Source organism: Salmo salar, chromosome 16 (assembly GCF_965601325.2).
Source record: "Salmo salar chromosome 16, fSalSal1, whole genome shotgun sequence".
Taxonomy (NCBI): Eukaryota; Metazoa; Chordata; class Actinopteri; order Salmoniformes; family Salmonidae; genus Salmo; species Salmo salar.
The window spans coordinates 95,455,227-95,479,699 of record NC_138306.1 but is presented as its reverse complement, the minus strand read 5'-3'; the positions used below and the strand labels follow the sequence as shown (position 1 = coordinate 95,479,699).

General features: G+C 50.5%; 1 protein-coding gene and 1 pseudogene across 3 annotated transcripts in view; both read right to left on the bottom strand.

Annotated features, from left to right (window-relative positions):
* LOC106575014 (tRNA (cytosine(34)-C(5))-methyltransferase, mitochondrial) overlaps positions 1-16,407 on the bottom strand; it is a 30,107-nt gene extending 13,700 nt beyond the window's left edge. The window contains exons 1-4 of one of the 2 annotated variants that reach the window (XM_082963187.1): positions 16,097-16,407; positions 15,888-15,991; positions 11,963-12,372; positions 7,921-8,075 (exon numbers count right to left, since the gene is read on the bottom strand). In XM_082963187.1, coding sequence (XP_082819313.1) covers positions 7,921-8,075; positions 11,963-12,372; positions 15,888-15,991; positions 16,097-16,306 — 879 coding nt within the window. In that variant the 5' untranslated portion in view covers positions 16,307-16,407. The remainder of the gene's footprint in view (positions 1-7,920; positions 8,076-11,962; positions 12,373-15,887; positions 15,992-16,096) is intronic. The other variant, XM_082963188.1, reaches the window with a different exon arrangement.
* A 476-nt stretch (positions 16,408-16,883) lies between these two features.
* LOC123727919 (ADP-ribosylation factor-like protein 13B) overlaps positions 16,884-24,473 on the bottom strand; it is a 38,201-nt pseudogene continuing 30,611 nt past the window's right edge. The window contains exon 10 of the transcript XR_014381027.1: positions 16,884-24,110. The product of XR_014381027.1 is annotated as an ADP-ribosylation factor-like protein 13B (transcript). The remainder of the gene's footprint in view (positions 24,111-24,473) is intronic.

Here is a 24,473-nt window from a genome sequence, read left to right as displayed (position 1 = left end):
GTAGCCTAGTGGTTAGAGTGTAGAGGTGGCAGGTAGCCTAGTGGTTAGAGTGTAGAGGCGGCAGGTAGCCTAGTGGTTAGAGTGTAGAGGGGGTAGGTAGCCTAGTGGTTAGAGTGTAGAGGGGGTAGGTAGCCTAGTGGTTAGAGTGTAGAGGAGGCAGGTAGCCTAGTGGTTAGAGTGTAGAGGCGGCAGGTAGCCTAGTGGTTAGAGTGTAGAGGCGGCAGGTAGCCTAGTGGTTAGAGTGTAGGGGGGGCAGGTATCCTAGTGGTTAGAGTGTAGAGGAGGCAGTTGGCCTAGTGGTTAGAGTGTAGAGGTGGCAGGTAGCCTAGTGGTTAGAGTGTAGAGGTGGCAGGTAGCCTAGTGGTTAGAGTGTAGAGGTGGCAGGTAGCCTAGTGGTTAGAGTGTAGAGGAGGCAGGTAGCCTAGTGGTTAGAGTGTAGAGGAGGCAGGTAGCCTAGTGGTTAGAGTGTAGAGGCAGGTAGCCTAGTGGTTAGAGTGTGGAGGAGGCAGGTAGCCTAGTGGTTAGAGTGTAGAGGAGGCAGGTAGCCTAGTGGTTAGAGTGTAGAGGAGGCAGGTAGCCTAGTGGTTAGAGTGTAGAGGTGGCAGGTAGCCTAGTGGTTAGAGTGTAGAGGAGGCAGGTAGCCTAGTGGTTAGAGTGTAGAGGTGGCAGGTAGCCTAGTGGTTAGAGTGTAGAGGAGGCAGGTAGCCTAGTGGTTAGAGTGTAGAGGTGGCAGGTAGCCTAGTGGTTAGAGTGTAGAGGAGGCAGGTAGCCTAGTGGTTAGAGTGTTGAGGAGGCAGGTAGCCTAGTGGTTAGAGTGTAGCGGCAGGTAGCCTAGTGGTTAGAGTGTTGAGGAGGCAGGTAGCCTAGTGGTTAGAGTGTAGAGGAGGCAGGTAGCCTAGTGGTTAGAGTGTAGAGGAGGCAGGTAGCCTAGTGGTTAGAGTGTAGAGGAGGCAGGTAGCCTAGTGGTTAGAGTGTAGAGGAGGCAGGTAGCCTAGTGGTTAGAGTGTAGCGGCAGGTAGCCTAGTGGTTAGAGTGTAGAGGAGGCAGGTAGCCTAGTGGTTAGAGTGTAGAGGAGGCAGGTAGCCTAGTGGTTAGAGTGTAGAGGAGGCAGGTAGCCTAGTGGTTAGAGTGTAGAGGGGGCAGGTAGCCTAGTGGTTAGAGTGTAGAGGTGGCAGGTAGCCTAGTGGTTAGAGTGTAGAGGCGGTAGGTAGCCTAGTGGTTAGAGTGGAGAGGAGGCAGGTAGCCTAGTGGTTAGAGTGTAGAGGAGGCAGGTAGCCTAGTGGTTAGAGTGTAGAGGAGGCAGGTAGCCTAGTGGTTAGAGTGTAGAGGAGGCAGGTAGCCTAGTGGTTAGAGTGTAGAGGAGGCAGGTAGCCTAGTGGTTAGAGTGTAGAGGAGGCAGGTAGCCTAGTGGTTAGAGTGTAGAGGAGGCAGGTAGCCTAGTGGTTAGAGTGTAGAGGAGGCAGGTAGCCTAGTGGTTAGAGTGTAGAGGCGGTAGGTAGCCTAGTGGTTAGAGTGTAGAGGCAGGTAGCCTAGTGGTTAGAGTGTAGAGGCGGTAGGTAGCCTAGTGGTTAGAGTGTAGAGGAGGTAGGTAGCCTAGTGGTTAGAGTGTAGAGGAGGCAGGTAGCCTAGTGGTTAGAGTGTAGAGGAGGCAGGTAGCCTAGTGGTTAGAGTGTAGAGGAGGCAGGTAGCCTAGTGGTTAGAGTGTAGAGGAGGCAGGTAGCCTAGTGGTTAGAGTGTAGAGGAGGCAGGTAGCCTAGTGGTTAGAGTGTAGAGGAGGCAGGTAGCCTAGTGGTTAGAGTGTAGAGGAGGCAGGTAGCCTAGTGGTTAGAGTGTAGAGGAGGCAGGTAGCCTAGTGGTTAGAGTGTAGAGGAGGCAGGTAGCCTAGTGGTTAGAGTGTAGAGGAGGCAGGTAGCCTAGTGGTTAGAGTGTAGAGGAGGCAGGTAGCCTAGTGGTTAGAGTGTGGAGGAGGCAGGTAGCCTAGTGGTTAGAGTGTAGAGGAGGCAGGTAGCCTAGTGGTTAGAGTGTAGAGGAGGCAGGTAGCCTAGTGGTTAGTGTGTAGAGGCAGGTAGCCTAGTGGTTAGAGTGTAGAGGAGGCAGGTAGCCTAGTGGTTAGAGTGTAGAGGAGGCAGGTAGCCTAGTGGTTAGAGTGTAGAGGAGGCAGGTAGCCTAGTGGTTAGAGTGTAGAGGAGGTAGGTAGCCTAGTGGTTAGAGTGTAGAGGAGGCAGGTAGCCTAGTGGTTAGAGTGTAGAGGAGGCAGGTAGCCTAGTGGTTAGAGTGTAGAGGAGGCAGGTAGCCTAGTGGTTAGAGTGTAGAGGAGGCAGGTAGCCTAGTGGTTAGAGTGTAGAGGAGGCAGGTAGCCTAGTGGTTAGAGTGTAGAGGAGGCAGGTAGCCTAGTGGTTAGTGTGTAGAGGCAGGTAGCCTAGTGGTTAGAGTGTAGAGGAGGCAGGTAGCCTAGTGGTTAGAGTGTAGAGGAGGCAGGTAGCCTAGTGGTTAGAGTGTAGCGGCAGGTAGCCTAGTGGTTAGAGTGTAGAGGGGGCAGGTAGCCTAGTGGTTAGAGTGTAGAGGGGGCAGGTAGCCTAGTGGTTAGAGTGTAGAGGCAGCAGGTAGCCTAGTGGTTAGAGTGTAGCGGCAGGTAGCCTAGTGGTTAGAGTGCAGAGGAGGCAGGTAGCCTAGTGGTTAGAGTGGAGAGGCAGGTAGCCTAGTGGTTAGAGTGTAGAGGAGGCAGGTAGCCTAGTGGTTAGAGTGTAGAGGAGGCAGGTAGCCTAGTGGTTAGAGAGTAGAGGAGGCAGGTAGCCTAGTGGTTAGAGTGTAGAGGAGGCAGGTAGCCTAGTGGTTAGAGTGTAGAGGAGGCAGGTAGCCTAGTGGTTAGAGTGTAGAGGAGGCAGGTAGCCTAGTGGTTAGAGTGTAGAGGAGGCAGGTAGCCTAGTGGTTAGAGTGTAGAGGAGGCAGGTAGCCTAGTGGTTAGAGTGCAGAGGAGGCAGGTAGCCTAGTGGTTAGAGTGGAGAGGCAGGTAGCCTAGTGGTTAGAGTGGAGGGGAGGCAGGTAGCCTAGTGGTTAGAGTGTAGAGGAGGCAGGTAGCCTAGTGGTTAGAGTGTAGAGGCGGCAGGTAGCCTAGTGGTTAGAGTGGAGAGGAGGCAGGTAGCCTAGTGGTTAGAGTGTAGAGGAGGCAGGTAGCCTAGTGGTTAGAGTGTAGAGGTGGCAGGTAGCCTAGTGGTTAGAGTGTAGAGGAGGCAGGTAGCCTAGTGGTTAGAGTGTAGAGGAGGCAGGTAGCCTAGTGGTTAGAGTGTAGAGGAGGCAGGTAGCCTAGTGGTTAGAGTGTAGAGGAGGCAGGTAGCCTAGTGGTTAGAGTGTAGGGGCGGCAGGTAGCCTAGTGGTTAGAGTGTAGAGGAGGCAGGTAGCCTAGTGGTTAGAGTGGAGAGGAGGCAGGTAGCCTAGTGGTTAGAGTGGAGAGGAGGCAGGTAGCCTAGTGGTTAGAGTGTAGAGGAGGCAGGTAGCCTAGTGGTTAGAGTGTAGAGGAGGCAGGTAGCCTAGTGGTTAGAGTGTAGAGGAGGCAGGTAGCCTAGTGGTTAGAGTGTAGAGGAGGCAGGTAGCCTAGTGGTTAGAGTGTAGAGGAGGCAGGTAGCCTAGTGGTTAGAGTGTAGAGGGGGCAGGTAGCCTAGTGGTTAGAGTGTAGAGGAGGCAGGTAGCCTAGTGGTTAGAGTGTAGAGGCGGCAGGTAGCCTAGTGGTTAGAGTGTAGAGGAGGCAGGTAGCCTAGTGGTTAGAGTGTAGAGGAGGCAGGTAGCCTAGTGGTTAGAGTGTAGAGGAGGCAGGTAGCCTAGTGGTTAGAGTGTAGAGGGGGTAGGTAGCCTAGTGGTTAGAGTGTAGAGGAGGCAGGTAGCCTAGTGGTTAGAGTGTAGAGGAGGCAGGTAGCCTAGTGGTTAGAGTGTAGAGGAGGCAGGTAGCCTAGTGGTTAGAGTGTAGAGGAGGCAGGTAGCCTAGTGGTTAGAGTGTAGAGGGGGTAGGTAGCCTAGTGGTTAGAGTGTAGAGGAGGCAGGTAGCCTAGTGGTTAGAGTGTAGAGGAGGCAGGTAGCCTAGTGGTTAGAGTGTAGAGGAGGCAGGTAGCCTAGTGGTTAGAGTGTAGAGGAGGCAGGTAGCCTAGGGGTTAGAGCGTTGGACTAGTTAACCGAAAGGTTGCTAGATCGAATCCCTGAGCTGACAAGGTACAAAATCTGTTATTCTGCCCCTGAACAAGGCAGTTAACCCACTGTTCCTAGGCCGTCATTGTAAATAAGAATTTGTTCATAACTGACTAGTTAAATAAAGGGTAAATAAAAAAGCCTGTGAACCATCTTCTATGTCATCGAAAGGAACATAAAACTCGACCTCCCAATTAGGATCTGGTAAATATGCTTTGCCCTCTATGGTTGTGAAATCTGTACTCCACAAAAATTGACAAAATGGGACAAAAACCCCCAGTCAATTGAGACTCTGCATGCAGAATGAGGACTGCAATACAGAGCAGAATGAGGACTGTAATACAGAGCAGAATGAGGACTGTAATACAGAGCAGAATGAGGACTGCAATACAGAGCAGAATGAGGACTGCAATACAGAGCAGAATGAGGACTGCAATACAGAGCAGAATGAGGACTGTAATACAGAGCAGAATGAGGACTGTAATACAGAGCAGAATGAGGACTGTAATACAGAGCAGAATGAGGACTGTAATACAGAGCAGAATGAGGACTGCAATACAGAGCAGAATGAGGACTGCAATACAGAGCAGAATGAGGACTGCAATACAGAGCAGAATGAGGACTGTAATACAGAGCAGAATGAGGACTGCTAATACAGAGCAGAATGAGGACTGTAATACAGAGCAGAATGAGGACTGCAATACAGAGCAGAATGAGGACTGTAATACAGAGCAGAATGAGGACTGTAATACAGAATGAGGACTGTATACAGAGCAGAATGAGGACTGTAATACAGAGCAGAATGAGGACTGTAATACAGAGCAGAATGAGGACTGTAATACAGAGCAGAATGAGGACTGTAATACAGAGCAGAATGAGGACTGTAATACAGAGCAGAATGAGGACTGCAATACAGAGCAGAATGAGGACTGTAATACAGAGCAGAATGAGGACTGTAATACAGAGCAGAATGAGGACTGCAATACAGAGCAGAATGAGGACTGCAATACAGAGCAGAATGAGGACTGTAATACAGAGCAGAATGAGGACTGCAATACAGAGCAGAATGAGGACTGCAATACAGAGCAGAATGAGGACTGCAATACAGAGCAGAATGAGGACTGCAATACAGAGCAGAATGAGGACTGCAATACAGAGCAGAATGAGGACTGTAATACAGAGCAGAATGAGGACTGCAATACAGAGCAGAATGAGGACTGCAATACAGAGCAGAATGAGGACTGCAATACAGAGCAGAATGAGGACTGCAATACAGAGCAGAATGAGGACTGCAATACAGAGCAGAATGAGGACTGCAATACAGAGCAGAATGAGGACTGCAATACAGAGCAGAATGAGGACTGCAATACAGAGCAGAATGAGGACTGCAATACAGAGCAGAATGAGGACTGTAATACAGAGCAGAATGAGGACTGCAATACAGAGCAGAATGAGGACTGTAATACAGAGCAGAATGAGGACTGCAATACAGAGCAGAATGAGGACTGCAATACAGAGCAGAATGAGGACTGTAATACAGAGCAGAATGAGGACTGTAATACAGAGCAGAATGAGGACTGTAATACAGAGCAGAATGAGGACTGCAATACAGAGCAGAATGAGGACTGCAATACAGAGCAGAATGAGGACTGCAATACAGAGCAGAATGAGGACTGTAATACAGAGCAGAATGAGGACTGCAATACAGAGCAGAATGAGGACTGCAATACAGAGCAGAATGAGGACTGCAATACAGAGCAGAATGAGGACTGCAATACAGAGCAGAATGAGGACTGCAATACAGAGCAGAATGAGGACTGTAATACAGAGCAGAATGAGGACTGCAATACAGAGCAGAATGAGGACTGCAATACAGAGCAGAATGAGGACTGCAATACAGAGCAGAATGAGGACTGCAATACAGAGCAGAATGAGGACTGCAATACAGAGCAGAATGAGGACTGCAATACAGAGCAGAATGAGGACTGCAATACAGAGCAGAATGAGGACTGTAATACAGAGCAGAATGAGGACTGCAATACAGAGCAGAATGAGGACTGTAATACAGAGCAGAATGAGGACTGTAATACAGAGCAGAATGAGGACTGCAATACAGAGCAGAATGAGGACTGTAATACAGAGCAGAATGAGGACTGTAATACAGAGCAGAATGAGGACTGCAATACAGAGCAGAATGAGGACTGCAATACAGAGCAGAATGAGGACTGCAATACAGAGCAGAATGAGGACTGCAATACAGAGCAGAATGAGGACTGCAATACAGAGCAGAATGAGGACTGCAATACAGAGCAGAATGAGGACTGTAATACAGAGCAGAATGAGGACTGCAATACAGAGCAGAATGAGGACTGTATACAGAGCAGAATGAGGACTGTATACAGAGCAGAATGAGGACTGCAATACAGAGCAGAATGAGGACTGCAATACAGAGCAGAATGAGGACTGTAATACAGAGCAGAATGAGGACTGCAATACAGAGCAGAATGAGGACTGTATACAGAGCAGAATGAGGACTGCAATACAGAGCAGAATGAGGACTGTAATACAGAGCAGAATGAGGACTGCAATACAGAGCAGAATGAGGACTGTAATACAGAGCAGAATGAGGACTGCAATACAGAGCAGAATGAGGACTGTATACAGAGCAGAATGAGGACTGCAATACAGAGCAGAATGAGGACTGTAATACAGAGCAGAATGAGGACTGCAATACAGAGCAGAATGAGGACTGTAATACAGAGCAGAATGAGGACTGTAATACAGAGCAGAATGAGGACTGTAATACAGAGCAGAATGAGGACTGTAATACAGAGCAGAATGAGGACTGTAATACAGAGCAGAATGAGGACTGCAATACAGAGCAGAATGAGGACTGCAATACAGAGCAGAATGAGGACTGCAATACAGAGCAGAATGAGGACTGCAATACAGAGCAGAATGAGGACTGCAATACAGAGCAGAATGAGGACTGCATATTTAACCAGACAAATCCGTTAAGAACTAACTGTTATTCACAATGACGGCCTACCCCCCCCCCTCGCCAAACACGGACGACGCTGGCCCTACGGGACTCCAGATCACGGCCGGGTTGTGATACAGCCCGGGATCGAACCAGGGTCTGTAGTGACGCCTCTAGCACGAAGATGCAGTGCCTCAGACCGCCTTGAATGGCCTACACCATGAAGTTTTCACTTGTTATTTTCGCAAACGAAAACAAAATAGTACCCTTGTGTGTGAGTACATTACTGTATCCATACTGGGATATTGTTTTTCAACAGGAAACGTCCAAAATAGCCGAAGTGAGTCTTTAAACTGATCTGAGCTGTTGTGTTATTTACAAGCATTTCGCTACACGCGCAATAACATCTGCTAAACAGGTGTATGTGACCAATAAAATGGGATTTGATTTGATGACCGTTCAGAGGAACAAGAACTCCCCCTGTTGGAACTGCAAGTTGGAGGACGCTCACTTCAGAGGAATGAAAAACTGTTTAACATGACTCTTCCTCAATCCACGACTCCTTGCAGCCTGTCTCCTAGCCTCTTCTTAAACCCCATTGGATAAACCGGTCTGAAGGGAGGGAGCTTGGACCTTCTCCTCCAATACGGTTGAGAAGGAAGCAGGTAAGGAGATAGGATGCACGACAAACTGAGATGGAGACCTTGTGTCTTCGACGCAGGATAACGAGAAGAAAAAAATAAATATCTGTTTTCTTCCCTCACCTTGTCATACATTCCGGCTTCACTCTGCCCAAAGAGACGTCCATCCTGATTGGACACGGTGACAGTGCTGCTCAGCAATTGGGGGATGAAGGATTCCAGGGTTTTGGCCAGCCAATCACGTCGGTGTGGGTCCATTTCATTACAACACAACAGAGCTGGAACACAACGGAAGATAAGACTGTAGCAATACAACCCTTTAACCCCTACACCCTAACCCCTACACCCTAACCCCTACACCCTAACCCTTACACCCTAACCCCTACACCCTAACCCCTTAACCCTACACCTTAACCCCTACACCCTAACCCCTTTATCCTCGACACCCTAACCCCTTTAGCCTCTACACCCTAACCCCTTAGCCCCTACACCCTAACCCCTTTATCCTCGACACCCTAACCCCTTTAGCCTCTACACCCTAACCCCTTAGCCCCTACACCCTAACCCCTTTAGCCTCTACACCCTAACCCCTTAACCCCTACACCCTAACCCCTACACCCTAACCCCTTACCCTTTAACCCCTACACCCTTAACCCCTACACCCTTAACCCCTACACCCTTAACCCCTACACCCTTAACCCCTACACCCTTAACCCCTACGCCCTAACCCCTTAACCCCTACACCCTAACCCCTACACCCTTAACCCCTACACCCTAACCCCTTAGCCCCTACGCCCTAATCCCTTAACCCCTACGCCCTAACCCCTTTAGCCTCTACACCCTAACCCCTTTAGCCTCTACACCCTAACCCCTTTAGCCCCTACACCCTAACCCCTTAACCCCTACACCCTAACCCCTTTAGCCCCTACACCCTAACCCCTTTAGCCCCTACACCCTAACCCCTACACCCTAACCCCTTTAGCCTCTACACCCTAACCCCTTATCCCCTACACCCTAACCCCTTATCCCCTACACCCTAACCCCTTTAGCCTCTACACCCTAACCCCTTAACCCCTACACCCTAAACCTCTACACCCTAATCCCTTTAGCCCCTACACCCTAATCCCTTTAGCCCCTACACCCTAACCCCTTTAGCCCCTACACCCTAACCCCTACACCCTAACCCCTCCACCCTAACCCCCACACCCACACCCTAACCCCCACACCCTAACCCCTCCACCCTATCCCCCACACCCTAATCCCTCCACCCTAACCCCTCCACCCTAGCCCCTACACCCTAACCCCTTTAGCCCCTACACCCTAGCCCCTACACCCTAACCCCTCCACCCTAACCCCCACACCCTAACCCCTCCACCCTATCCCCCACACCCTAATCCCTCCACCCTAACCCCTCCACCCTAGCCCCTACACCCTAACCCCTTTAGCCCCTACACCCTAGCCTCTACACCCTAACCCCTCCACCCTAACCCCCACACCCTAACCCCTCCACCCTATCCCCCACACCCTAATCCCTCCACCCTAACCCCTCCACCCTAGCCCCTACACCCTAACCCCTTAACCCCTCCACCCTAACCCCTTAACCCCTCCACCCTAACCCCTTAACCCCTCCACCCTAACCCCTACACCCTAACCTCTCCACCCTAACCCCTACACCCTAACCATGTCCTGACCTGGGTCAGCAGTCTGTAGTATAGCCAAGGCCCCTACACCCTAACCCTTACACCCTAACCCCTAACCCCTACACCCTAACCCCTACACCCTAACCATGTCCTGACCTGGGTCAGCAGTCTGTAGTATAGCCAAGGCCTCTACACCCTAACCCCTACACCCTAACCCCTTAGCCGCTACACCCTAACCCCATAGCCCCTACACCCTAACCCCTAACCTCTCCACCCTGACCCCTACACCCTAACCCTGACCTGGGTCAGCAGTCTGTAGTATAGCCAAGGCCTCTACACCCTAACCCCTACACCCTAACCCCTACACCCTAACCCCTTAGCCGCTACACCCTAACCCCTTAGCCCCTACACCCTAACCCCTTAGCCCCTACACCCTAACCCCTTAGCCCCTACACCCTAACCCCTTAGCCCCTACACCCTAACCCCTTAGCCCCTACACCCTAACCCCTTTAGCCTCTACACCTTAACCCCTTAACCCCTACACCCTAACCCCTACACCCTAACCCCTTACCCTTTAACCCCTACACCCTTAACCCCTACACCCTTAACCCCTACACCCTTAACCCCTACGCCTTAACCCCTACGCCCTAACCCCTTAACCCCTACACCCTAACCCCTACACCCTTAACCCCTACACCCTAACCCCTACACCCTAACCCCTTAGCCCCTACGCCCTAATCCCTTAACCCCTACGCCCTAACCCCTTTAGCCTCTACGCCCTAACCCCTTTAGCCTCTACACCCTAACCCCTTATCCCCTACACCCTAACCCCTTATCCCCTACACCCTAACCCCTTATCCCCTACACCCTAACCCCTTTAGCCTCTACACCCTAACCCCTTAACCCCTACACCCTAACCCCTTAACCCCTACACCCTAAACCTCTACACCCTAATCCCTTTAGCCCCTACACCCTAATCCCTTTAGCCCCTACACCCTAACCCCTTTAGCCCCTACACCCTAACCCCTACACCCTAACCCCTCCACCCTAACCCCTCCACCCTAACCCCCACACCCTAACCCCTCCACCCTATCCCCCACACCCTAATCCCTCCACCCTAACCCCTCCACCCTAGCCCCTACACCCTAACCCCTTTAGCCCCTACACCCTAGCCCCTACACCCTAACCCCTCCACCCTAACCCCCACACCCTAACCCCTCCACCCTAACCCCCACACCCTAACCCCTCCACCCTATCCCCCACACCCTAATCCCTCCACCCTAACCCCTCCACCCTAGCCCCTACACCCTAACCCCTTTAGCCCCTACACCCTAGCCCCTACACCCTAACCCCTCCACCCTAACCCCCACACCCTAACCCCTCCACCCTATCCCCCACACCCTAATCCCTCCACCCTAACCCCTCCACCCTAGCCCCTACACCCTAACCCCTTAACCCCTCCACCCTAACCCCTTAACCCCTCCACCCTAACCCCTTAACCCCTCCACCCTAACCCCTACACCCTAACCTCTCCACCCTAACCCCTACACCCTAACCATGTCCTGACCTGGGTCAGCAGTCTGTAGTATAGCCAAGGCCTCTACACCCTAACCCCTACACCCTAACCCCTTAGCCGCTACACCCTAACCCCATAGCCCCTACACCCTAACCCCTAACCTCTCCACCCTGACCCCTACACCCTAACCCTGACCTGGGTCAGCAGTCTGTAGTATAGCCAAGGCCTCTACACCCTAACCCCTACACCCTAACCCCTACACCCTGACCCCTACACCCTGACCCCTACACCCTAACCCTGACCTGGGTCAGCAGTCTGTAGTATAGCCAAGGCCTCTACACCCTAACCCCTACACCCTAACCCTGACCTGGGTCAGCAGTCTGTAGTATAGCCAAGGCCTCTACACCCTAACCCCTACACCCTAACCCCTACACCCTAACCATGTCCTGACCTGGGTCAGCAGTCTGTAGTATAGCCAAGGCCTCTACACCCTAACCCCTACACCCTGACCCCTAACCCCTAACCCTGACCTGGGTCAGCAGTCTGTAGTATAGCCAAGGCCTCTACACCCTGACCCCTACACCCTAACCCCTACACCCTGACCTGGGTCAGCAGTCTGTAGTATAGCCAAGGCCTCTACACCCTAACCCCTACACCCTAACCCCTACACCCTAACCCCTTAGCCCCTACACCCTGACCTGGGTCAGCAGTCTGTAGTATAGCCAAGGCCTCTACACCCTAACCCCTACACCCTGACCCCTAACCCCTAACCCTGACCTGGGTCAGCAGTCTGTAGTATAGCCAAGGCCTCTCCACCCTAACCCCTACACCCTAACCCCTACACCCTGACCCTGACCTGGGTCAGCAGTCTGTAGTATAGCCAAGGCCCCTACACCCTAACCCCTACACCCTTAGCCCCTACACCCTAACCCTGACCTGGGTCAGCAGTCTGTAGTATAGCCAAGGCCTCTACACCCTGACCCCTACACCCTAACCCCTACACCCTGACCTGGGTCAGCAGTCTGTAGTATAGCCAAGGCTTTCCCTCCAGGAGCAGAGCAGAGATCCAGGACCCTGTCCCCCTCCTGTACCCCCAGGGCTAAGACAGGCAGCAGGGAGGCAGCGTTCAGCAGGTAGTAGGCTTTCAGCTGGCCCTGGCGGTGAGGAGGAGAGGGGTAACGCACAGGGGAAGGGTGGATGAAACACTGCAGGGAGGGAGGAAGAGGAGGAGGACCGGGGTGAGGCTGGGTGGGAGAGGGAGGGTGAGGCTGGGTGGGAGAGGGAGGGTGAGGCAGGTCTGTGTGGGGCAGTAGGCTGATGAAGCCTTGCCCTTGGAGGCGTTGTTTGACGTCTGACACAGCGGTAAAGCGGTTGAGCATCACTCCATACTGCCAACACCCAGGGTTCAACAGCACAGCCCTGTAGGAGAAGAGGAGGAGAGGCTGAGCATCACTCCATACTGCCAACACCCAGGGTTCAACAGCACAGCCCTGTAGGAGACAGGAGAAGAGGCTGAGCATCACTCCATACTGCCAACACCCAGGGTTCAACAGCACAGCCCTGTAGGAGAAGAGGAGGAGAGGCTGAGCATCACTCCATACTGCCAACACCCAGGGTTCAACAGCACAGCCCTGTAGGAGACAGGAGAAGAGGCTGAGCATCACTCCATACTGCCAACACCCAGGGTTCAACAGCACAGCCCTGTAGGAGAAGAGGAGGAGAGGCTGAGCATCACTCCATACTGCCAACACCCAGGGTTCAACAGCACAGCCCTGTAGGAGACAGGAGAAGAGGCTGAGCATCACTCCATACTGCCAACACCCAGGGTTCAACAGCACAGCCCTGTAGGAGAAGAGGAGGAGAGGCTGAGCATCACTCCATACTGCCAGCACCCAGGGTTCAACAGCACAGCCCTGTAGGAGACAGGAGAAGAGGAGAAGAGGCTGAGCATCACTCCATACTGCCAACACCCAGGGTTCAACAGCACAGCCCTGTAGGAGACAGGAGAAGAGGCTGAGCATCACTCCATACTGCCAACACCCAGGGTTCAACAGCACAGCCCTGTAGGAGACAGGAGGAGAGGCTGAGCATCACTCCATACTGCCAACACCCAGGGTTCAACAGCACAGCCCTGTAGGAGGAGAGGAGAAGAGGCTGAGCATCACTCCATACTGCCAACACCCAGGGTTCAACAACACAGCCCTGTAGGAGACAGGAGAAGAGGCTGAGCATCACTCCATACTGCCAACACCCAGGGTTCAACAGCACAGCCCTGTAGGAGACAGGAGGAGAGGCTGAGCATCACTCCATACTGCCAACACCCAGGGTTCAACAGCACAGCCCTGTAGGAGACAGGAGAAGAGGAGAAGAGGCTGAGCATCACTCCATACTGCCAACACCCAGGGTTCAACAGCACAGCCCTGTAGGAGGAGAGGAGAAGAGGCTGAGCATCACTCCATACTGCCAACACCCAGGGTTCAACAGCACAGCCCTGTAGGAGGAGAGGAGAAGAGGCTGAGCATCACTCCATACTGCCAACACCCAGGGTTCAACAGCACAGCCCTGTAGGAGAAGAGGAGGAGAGGCTGAGCATCACTCCATACTGCCAACACCCAGGGTTCAACAGCACAGCCCTGTAGGAGAAGAGGAGGAGAGGCTGAGCATCACTCCATACTGCCAACACCCAGGGTTCAACAGCACAGCCCTGTAGGAGACAGGAGGAGAGGAGAAGAGGCTGAGCATCACTCCATACTGCCAACACCCAGGGTTCAACAGCACAGCCCTGTAGGAGAAGAGGAGGAGAGGCTGAGCATCACTCCATACTGCCAACACCCAGGGTTCAACAGCACAGCCCTGTAGGAGACAGGAGGAGAGGAGAAGAGGCTGAGCATCACTCCATACTGCCAACACCCAGGGTTCAACAACACAGCCCTGTAGGAGACAGGAGAAGAGAAGAGGCTGAGCATCACTCCATACTGCCAACACCCAGGGTTCAACAACACAGCCCTGTAGGAGAAGAGGAGGAGAGGCTGAGCATCACTCCATACTGCCAACACCCAGGGTTCAACAGCACAGCCCTGTAGGAGAAGAGGAGGAGAGGCTGAGCATCACTCCATACTGCCAACACCCAGGGTTCAACAGCACAGCCCTGTAGGAGAAGAGGAGGAGAGGCTGAGCATCACTCCATACTGCCAACACCCAGGGTTCAACAGCACAGCCCTGTAGGAGACAGGAGGAGAGGAGAAGAGGCTGAGCATCACTCCATACTGCCAACACCCAGGGTTCAACAGCACAGCCCTGTAGGAGAAGAGGAGGAGAGGCTGAGCATCACTCCATACTGCCAACACCCAGGGTTCAACAGCACAGCCCTGTAGGAGACAGGAGGAGAGGAGGAGAGGCTGAGCATCACTCCATACTGCCAACACCCAGGGTTCAACAACACAGCCCTGTAGGAGACAGGAGGAGAGGCTGAGTATCACTCCATACTGCCAACACCCAGGGTTCAACAGCACAGCCCTGTAGGAGACAGGAGGAGAGGCTGAGCATCACTCCATACTGCCACCACCCAGGGTTCAACAGCACCTTTTCCCTTTGTCAGGGAGGTGACCAAGAACCCGATGGTCACTCTAACAGAGCTCCAGAGTTCCTCTGTGGCGATGGGAGAACCTTTCAGAAGGACAACCATCTCTGCAGCACTCCACCAATCAGGCATTTCTGGTAGAGTGGCCAGACAGAAGCCATTCCTCAGTAAAAGGTACATGACAACCCGCTTGGAGTTTACCCAAAGGCACCGAGAAGACTCTCAGACAAGATTCCCTGGTTTGATGAAATCAAGATTCAACTCTTCGGCCTGAATGCCAAGCGTGCCAAGTCTGGAGGAAACCTGGTTCCATCCCTACGGTGAAGCATGGTGGTGGCAGCATCATGCTTTGGGGATGTTTTTCAGCGGGCAGGGACTGGGAGACTAGTCAGGATCGAGGGAAAGATGAACGGAGCAAAGTACAGAGAGATCCTTGATGAAAACCTGCTGCAGGGCGCTCAGGACCTCAGACTGGGGTGAAGGTTCACCTTCCAACAGGACAACAACCCTAAGCACACAGCCAAGACAAAGCAGGAGTGGCTTCGGGACAAGTCTCTGAATGTCCTTCAGTGGCCCAGCCAGAGCCCAGACTTGAACCCGATCGAACATCTCTGGAGAGACCTGAAAATAGCTGTGCAGCGACGCTCCACATCCAACCTGACAGAGCTTGAGAGGATCTGCAGAGAAGAATGGGAGAAACTCCCCAAATACAGATGTGCCAAGCTTGTAGCATCATACCCAAGAAGACTCGAGGCTGTAATCGCTGCCAAAGGTGCTTCAACAGAAGTACTGAGTAAAGGGTCTGAATACTTATGTAAATGTGATATTTCAGTTGTTTTAATAAAAAAAAAATGCATTTGCAAAACTGTCTAAACCGGTTTGTTTTGTCATTATAGGGTATTGTGTGTAGATCGATGAGCCATTTTAGAATAAGGTTGTAACATAACAAAATGTGAGGGGGAAAAAGTCAATGAGGTCTGAATACTTCCAGAATGCACTGTATGTAGGCGGCAGGGTAGCCTAGTGGTTAGAGCGTTGGACAAGTTAGCCGAAAGGTTGATGGTTTAAATCCCCGAGCTGACAAGGTACACATCTGTCGTTCTGCCCCTGAACAAGACAGTTAACCCACTGTTCCTAGGCCGTCATTGAAAATAAGAATTTGTTCTTAACTGACTAGTTAAATAAAGGTATAGCGCACAACGTTAGACCAGGACCTATAGGGAATACGGTGCCATTTAGGAAACAGAGTTCTCATCCGATTTAAGTTCAGAGTAATAAAACGATTTATAATATTGTAATTGACACGTAATACTGTAGAAAAACGATTAAGAGGACGAGGTGAACGCTGACATACCTTGCAGACGGCCATAGGGGGCCAAGTTCCTGGCCGTACTGTTGGTCAAAACGGTCCAATATGACTTTACACACCCGCTTCTGTTTCTCGGGTCGGGAAGGAACCTGTGAGTTGGAGAGGAACACGTCTAGATTCAAACAGGATGGATGGCTGATAGAGTATAACTCATTTAGTTGATCAAATAACCAACAGTTTGTCATCGTTAATACCAGAAACGTATCGTCTGCTGGTCCTATACGTGTATTCGTATGATCCAACTTTACCCGTTCGGTCGGAACAGTTCGCTCCTCTCTCGACAGGTCCTGTCCACGGTCGGAACCGATAACGGAGTTGCACGACAGTAATCTCAGACATTTCAACGACTGAGAAAGTCTCCGCTGTAGAATAAATACATCTCCCGAGACTAAACGTCTAAACATTTCATAAATTAATCCGAATTCATCGATTTAAGCAAACGGTTAAATGACCGATTTCTAGTAAGTGTTTTCCTTTAGACACGTCCGTCTCTTATAAATGTCCCCCTTCTCCTTGGCTGTTTTAAACTCAGTTCCCCTCCCTAACATCAAGCAAAATTGAGACCCAAAGACTTTGGAATAGATACGGGTACAAATCATATACACCTCATTCAGGGTCTTTTCTTTATTTTTTACTATTTTCTACATTGTAGAATAATAGTGAAGACATCAAAACTATGAAATAACACATATGGAATCATGTAGTAACCAAAAAAAAGTGTTAAATGAAAATATATTTTATATTTGAGATTTGAGATTCTTCAAAGTAGTCACCCTTTGCCCTGATGACAGCTTTGCACACTTTTGGCATTCTCTCAACCAGCTTCACCTGGAATGCTTTTCCAACAGTCTTGAAGGGAGTTCCCACATATGCTGAGCACTTGTCGGCTGCTTTTCCTTCACTCTGCGGTCCGACTCATCCCAAATTGGGTTGATGTCGGATGATTGTGGAGGCCAAAACAGTTAGGAATAGAGACAAGGGTACAAATCATATACGCATTTATTAGAATTTCATAACAAAAATTTACAAGGTAGAAAATGTGACTATGAAATCCCAAGAACGTAGCTGTGTGACTAAAGCATTGTTATGGAAATATACAAGCTACATTCACATGGTAAGGTGTGGCCTACAGTCATACAATAAATGGACATGATACATGTAGTGTAGAAACGGGGTCAGTCTCGATGCAGTGTAGAAACGGTGGACTTAGCAACACTCTGGACCAGAGCTAGACAAAGGACAGACAGAAGAGTGGCTCTGGTCCAGGGCTAGACAAAGGACAGACAGAAGAGTAGCTCTGGTCCAGGGCCTGTTCCTCTACTAGGGGACTGAGTAACAACACTCTGGACCAGAGGTAGACAAAGGACAGACACAAGAGTAGCTCTGGTCCAGGGCTAGACAAAGGACAGACAGAAGAGTAGCTCTGGTCCAGGGCTAGACAAAGGACAGACAGAAGAGTAGCTCTGGTCCAGGGCCTGTTCCTCTACTAGGGGACTGAGTAACAACACTCTGGACCAGAGGTAGACAAAGGACAGACACAAGAGTAGCTCTGGTCCAGGGCTGAGGGGTAATATACATGTATAAAGTCAGGTCCATGAACTATGATGTACCAGCTCATATACATCAACAATACAGGACCAAAAACAGTCAAAATATCATTCAAGTGTCATCATTGAAAGCTATATGTTGTGAGAAGACATTTTCAAATGACTGTAGAGAGTACAGTATGTAGGGAATATAACATTACAGGATGTAGAGTACAGTATGTAGTGAATATAACATTACAGACTGTAGAGTACAGTATGTAGGGAATATAACATTACAGACTGTAGAGTAGTGAATATAACATTACAGACTGTAGAGTAGTGAATATAACATTACAGACTGTAGAGTAGTGAATATAACATTACAGACTGTAGAGTAGTGAATATAACATTACAGACTGTAGAGTAGGGAATATAACATTACAGACTGTAGAGTAGTGAATATAACATTACAGACTGTAGAATACAGTATGTAGTGAATATAACATTACAGACTGCAGAGTACAGTATGTAGTGAATATAACATTACAGACTGTAGAGTACAGTATGTAGGGAATATAACATTACAGACTGTAGAGTACAGTATGTAGGGAATATAACATTACAGACTGTAGAGTACAGTATGTAGGGAATATAACATTACAGACTGCAGAGTACAGTATGTAGGGAATATAACATTACAGACTGTAGAGTACAGTATGTAGGGAATATAACATTACAGACTGTAGAGTAGTGAATATAACATTACAGACTGTAGAGTAGGGAATATAACATTACAGACTGTAGAGTACAGTATGTAGTGAATATAACATTACAGACTGCAGAGTACAGTATGTAGTGAATATAACATTACAGACTGTAGAGTACAGTATGTAGGGAATATAACATTACAGGATGTAGAGTACAGTATGTAGTGAATATAACATTACAGGATGTAGAGTACAGTATGTAGGGAATATAACATTACAGACTGTAGAGTAGTGAATATAACATTACAGACTGTAGAGTAGTGAATATAACATTACAGACTGTAGAGTAGTGAATATAACATTACAGACTGTAGAGTAGTGAATATAACATTACAGACTGCAGAGTAGTGAATATAACATTACAGACTGTAGAGTAGTGAATATAACATTACAGACTGTAGAGTAGTGAATATAACATTACAGACTGTAGAGTAGGGAATATAACATTACAGACTGTAGAGTAGTGAATATAACATTACAGACTGTAGAGTAGTGAATATAACATTACAGACTGTAGAGTAGGGAATATAACATTACAGACTGTAGAGTAGTGAATATAACATTACAGACTGCAGAGTAGTGAATATAACATTACAGACTGCAGAGTACAGTATGTAGGGAATATAACATTACAGACTGTAGAATAGTGAATATAACATTACAGGGAATATCTGACCAAACACATTTCAGTTAGAATGAACATACATTGTTCACCTTGTTGTAAACACGTCTTAAAAAATACAATTATCATGTAGTGCACTACTTTATCATGTAGTGCACTACTTTATCATGTAGTGCACTATTTTATCATGTAGTGCACTATTTTATCATGTAGTGCACTCAGGATGCATTGACAGATGTCTTTATCACAGACAGTACACCCTATAATACTGATATTATTAGCAGTTTGTGTATATTCACACACTGTTAGACCAAAAGTTTCAGCCTCCAGGGAGGATGTTTTAGTCAGATTAAAACAGGGTGAGAACAACAAAATAACTGCAATGCAAAGTTATATATATATACACACACACACACACACACACACACACACACACACACACACACACACACACACACACACACACACACACACACACACACACACACACACAGTATACTAAACATTAGGAACACCATGATATTGGGTCGTACCCCCCTTCCCCCTCAGAACAGCCTCAGTTCGTCGGGGACATGGACTCTACAAGGTGTGGAAAGCGTTCCACAGGGACGCTGGCCCACGTTGACTCCAACGCTCCCCACAGTTGGATGCGGGTGCGGAGGGGCCATTCTAGCCACCGTGCTTCTACACCTGCATTGCTTGCTGTTTGGGGGGGTTTTAGGCTGGGTTTCTGTACAGCACTTTGAGACATCAGCTGATGTAAGAAGGGCTTTATAAATCCATTTGATTTGATTTGAAACACACGGGAAACAGCAGCTTTGCAGTTCTTGATACAAACCGGTGCGAGTGGCACTTACTACCGTACCCCGTTAAAAAAGGCACTTAAATCCTTTTTTTGTTGTCTTGCAACATTCGGCAATCCATGTCGCCAATTGTCTCAAGGTTTGAAAATCCTTCTTACACCTGTCTCCTCCCCTCTTCATCTACACCGATTGAAGTGGATTTAACACGAGACGTCAATAAGGGATTCACCCTGGTCAGTCTGTGTCACGGAAAGAATAGGTGTTCCTAATGTTTTGTCCACTCAGTGTGTTTGTGTATATACACACACACACTATATGACCAAAAGTATGTGGACACCTGCTCGTCTAACATCTCATTCCATAATCATGGTCATTAATATGGAGTTGGTCCCCCCTTTGCTGCTATTACAGCCTCCACTCTTCAGGGAAGGCATTAATATGGAGTTGGTCCCCCCCTTTGCTGCTATAACAGCCTCCACTCTTCAGGGAAGTCATTAATATGGAGTTGGTCCCCCCCTTTGCTGCTATAACAGCCTCCACTCTTCAGGGAAGTCATTAATATGGAGTTGGTCCCCCCTTTGCTGCTATAACAGCCTCCACTCTTCAGGGAAGTCATTAATATGGAGTTGGTCCCCCCCTTTGCTGCTATAACAGCCTCCACTCTTCAGGGAAGTCATTAATATGGAGTTGGTCCCCCCTTTGCTGCTATAACAGCCTCCACTCTTCAGGGAAGTCATTAATATGGAGTTGGTCCCCCCTTTGCTGCTATAACAGCCTCCACTCTTCAGGGAAGTCATTAATATGGAGTTGGTCCCCCCTTTGCTGCTATAACAGCCTCCACTCTTCAGGGAAGTCATTAATATGGAGTTGGTCCCCCCTTTGCTGCTATAACAGCCTCCACTCTTCAGGGAAGTCATTAATATGGAGTTGGTCCCCCCTTTGCTGCTATAACAGCCTCCACTCTTCAGGGAAGTCATTAATATGGAGTTGGTCCCCCCTTTGCTGCTATAACAGCCTCCACTCTTCAGGGAAGTCATTAATATGGAGTTGGTCCCCCCTTTGCTGCTATAACAGCCTCCACTCTTCAGGGAAGTCATTAATATGGAGTTGGTCCCCCCCTTTGCTGCTATAACAGCCTCCACTCTTCTGGGAAGGTTTTCCACTAGATGTTGGAACATTGCTGCGGGGTCTTGCTTCCATTCAGCCACAAGAGCATTAGTGAGGTCGGGTACTGATGTTGGGGCGATTAGGTCTGGCTCGCAGTCGGCGTTCCAATTCATTGTCATGCTGAAACAGGAAAGGGCCTTCCCCAAAGTGTTGCCACAAAGTTGGAAGAAATGAATTGTTAAGAATGTCATTGTATGCTGTAGATTTCCCTTCACTGGAACTAAGGGGGACCAGAACTATGAAAAACAGCCCCAGACTATTATTCCTCCTCCACCAAACTTTACAGTTGGCACTACGCATTGGGACAGGTAACGTTCTCCTGGATTCCACCAAACCCAGATTCGTCTGTCGGACTGCCAGATGGTGAAGCGTGATTCATCACTACAGAGAACATGTTTCCACTGATCCAGAGTCCAATGGCGGCGAGCTTTACACCACTCCACCCAACGCTTGGCATTAGGCATGGTGATCTTAGGCTTGTCTCTGGCTGCTCGGCCGCGGAAACCCATTTCATAAAGCTCCCGACGAACAGTTCTTGTGCTGCCGTTGCTTCCAGAGGCAGTTTGGAACTCGGTAGTGAGTATTGCAACCAAGGACAGACGATTTATACGCGATTCAGCACTCAGCGGTCCCGTTCTGTGAGCTTGTGTGGCCTACCACTTCGCGGCTGAACCGTTGTTGCTCCTAGACGTTTCCACTTCACTATAACAGCACTTACAGTTGACCGGGGGGCAGCTCTAGCAGGGCAGAAATTTGACAAACTGACTTGTTTGGAAAGGTGGCATCCTATGACGGTGCCACGTTGAAAGTCACTGAGCTCTTCAGTACGGGGCCGTTCTACTACCAATGTTTGTCTATGGAGAATGCATGGCGGTGTGCTTGATTTAATACACCTGTCAGCAACGGGTTTTGGTGACATAGCCGAATCCACTCATTTGAAGGGGCGTCCACATACTGCTGTGTGTGTGTGAGATATATAGATATATATAGATATATATATGTGATATAACACATTCGTACACATAAATATAACTATGCATAAATTAGTCCATATCGATATGCATTTATTTCTCAGTCTGTGTTTAACTCGATGCTGGGTTCTTCAGCATCAACATGGTCCTGTTCATCAGGACACGTCGTACTAAAATGTTTTCAACACATAACGGAAACAAGTGTTTATCATCGGTCACTTTCCCTGTTCGTCTGTTTGGTGCCTAATGAATATGACTCAGTCTCTGTCTCCAGGGCCCACCCAGTCCTCCGTCTGTCTCCAGGGCCCACCCAGTCCTCCGTCTGTCTCCAGGGCCCACCCAGTCCTCCTCCGTCTGTCTCAGGGCCCACCCAGTCCTCCGTCTGTCTCCAGGGCCCACCCAGTCCTCCTCCGTCTGTCTCCAGGGCCCACCCAGTCCTCTTCCGTCTGTCTCCAGGGCCCACCCAGTCCTCTTCCGTCTGTCTCAGGGCCCACCCAGTCCTCCTCCGTCTGTCTCAGGGCCCACCCAGTCCTCCGTCTGTCTCCAGGGCCCACCCAGTCCTCCTCCGTCTGTCTCAGGGCCCACCCAGTCCTCCTCCGTCTGTCTCCAGGGCCCACCCAGTCCTCCTCCGTCTGTCTCCAGGGCCCACCCAGTCCTCCTCCGTCTGTCTCCAGGGCCCACCCAGTCCTCCGTCTGTCTCCAGGGCTCACCCAGTCCTCCTCCGTCTGTCTCAGGGCCCACCCAGTCCTCCTCCGTCTGTCTCCAGGGCCCACCCAGTCCTCCTCCGTCTGTCTCAGGGCTCACCCAGTCCTCCTCCGTCTGTCTCAGGGCTCACCCAGTCCTCCTCCGTCTGTCTCAGGGCCCACCCAGTCCTCCTCCGTCTGTCTCAGGGCCCACCCAGTCCTCCTCCGTCTGTCTCAGGGCCCACCCAGTCCTCCTCCGTCTGTCTCAGGGCCCACCCAGTCCTCCTCCGTCTGTCTCAGGGCCCACCCAGTCCTCCTCCGTCTGTCTCAGGGCTCACCCAGTCCTCCTCCGTCTGTCTCAGGGCCCACCCAGTCCTCCTCCGTCTGTCTCAGGGCCCACCCAGTCATCCTCCGTCTGTCTCAGGGCCCACCCAGTCCTCCTCCGTCTGTCTCCAGGGCCCACCCAGTCCTCCTCCGTCTGTCTCCAGGGCCCACCCAGTCCTCCGTCTGTCTCAGGGCCCACCCAGTCCTCCGTCTGTCTCCAGGGCCCACCCAGTCCTCCTCCGTCTGTCTCCAAGGCCCACCCAGTCCTCCGTCTGTCTCAGGGCCCACCCAGTCCTCCGTCTGTCTCCAGGGCCCACCCAGTCCTCCTCCGTCCGTCTCAGGGCCCACCGTCATCCTCCGCCCGTCTCAGGGCCCACCCAGGGCCCACCCAGTCATCCTCCGTCTCTCTCTCCAGGGCCCACCCAGTCATCCTCCATCTCTCTCCAGGGCCCACCCAGTCATCCTCCGTCTCTCTCTCCAGGGCCCACCCAGTCATCCTCCATCTCTCTCCAGGGCCCACCCAGTCATCCTCCATCTCTCTCCAGGGCCCACCCAGTCATCCTCCGTCTCTCTCTCTCCAGGGCCCACCCAGTCATCCTCCGTCTCTCTCTCTCCAGGGCCCACCCAGTCATCCTCCGTCTCTCTCTCTCCAGGGCCCACCCAGTCATCCTCCATCTCTCTCCAGGGCCCACCCAGTCATCCTCCGTCTCTCTCTCTCCAGGGCCCACCCAGTCATCCTCCGTCTCTCTCTCTCCAGGGCCCACCCAGTCATCCTCCGTCTCTCTCTCTCCAGGGCCCACCCAGTCATCCTCCGTCTCTCTCTCCAGGGCCCACCCAGGGCCCACCCTGTGAGCTCGAGGACGACGGTGGCGTTGGTTCCTTGGTCTTGGGATCATCTTCTCAGCAGGTGAAGTCTGTAGACCTCTATACAGCACGTACTTTGAAAATAAACCAAAGAAACTGTGATTTGGGGGGTGAGGGGTCAGGGTCAAAGCCTAATAAAATGATAAGGGGTCAGGGTCAAAGCCTAATAAAATGATAAGGGGTCAGGGTCAAAGCCTAATAAAATGATAAGGGGTCAGGGTCAAAGCCTAATAAAATGATAAGGGGTCAGGGTCAAAGCCTAATAAAATGATAAGGGGTCAGGGTCAAAGCCTAATAAAATTGCCTTAAGAGGACAAATAATGTTGTTTGAATTGAAGGTGGGGCTTGGGCTTAGAACAACCAATCAGGTAGGATAGGAGTAGCCTGGTGGAGGGGAGGGGCTAGGATATGACATCGTGAGTGTCGCTGTTAGGTCGTTGTTGACGGTTGGCCACGGGGGGGAGGGGCTTGCCGAAGAACTCTGAAAGAGAGAGAGGTGGAGGAAGAGAGAGAGAGGAGGAGGAAGAGAGAGAGAGGAGGAGGAAGAGAGAGAGAGGAGGAGGAAGAGAGAGAGGACAAGGAAGAGAGAGAGAGGAGGAAAAGAGAGGAGGAGGAAAAGAGAGGAGGAGGAAGAGAGAAAGAGGAGGAAGAGAGAGGAGGAGGAAGAGAGAGGAGGAGGAGGAAGAGAGAGGAGGACGAGGAAGAGAGAGACAGGACGAGGAAGAGAGAGACAGGACAAGGAAGAGAGAAGAGGAGGAGGAGGAGGAGGAGGAAAAGAGAGGAGGAGGAAGAGAGAGAGGAGGAGGAAGAGAGAGAGGAGGAGGAAGAGAGAGAGGAGGAGGAA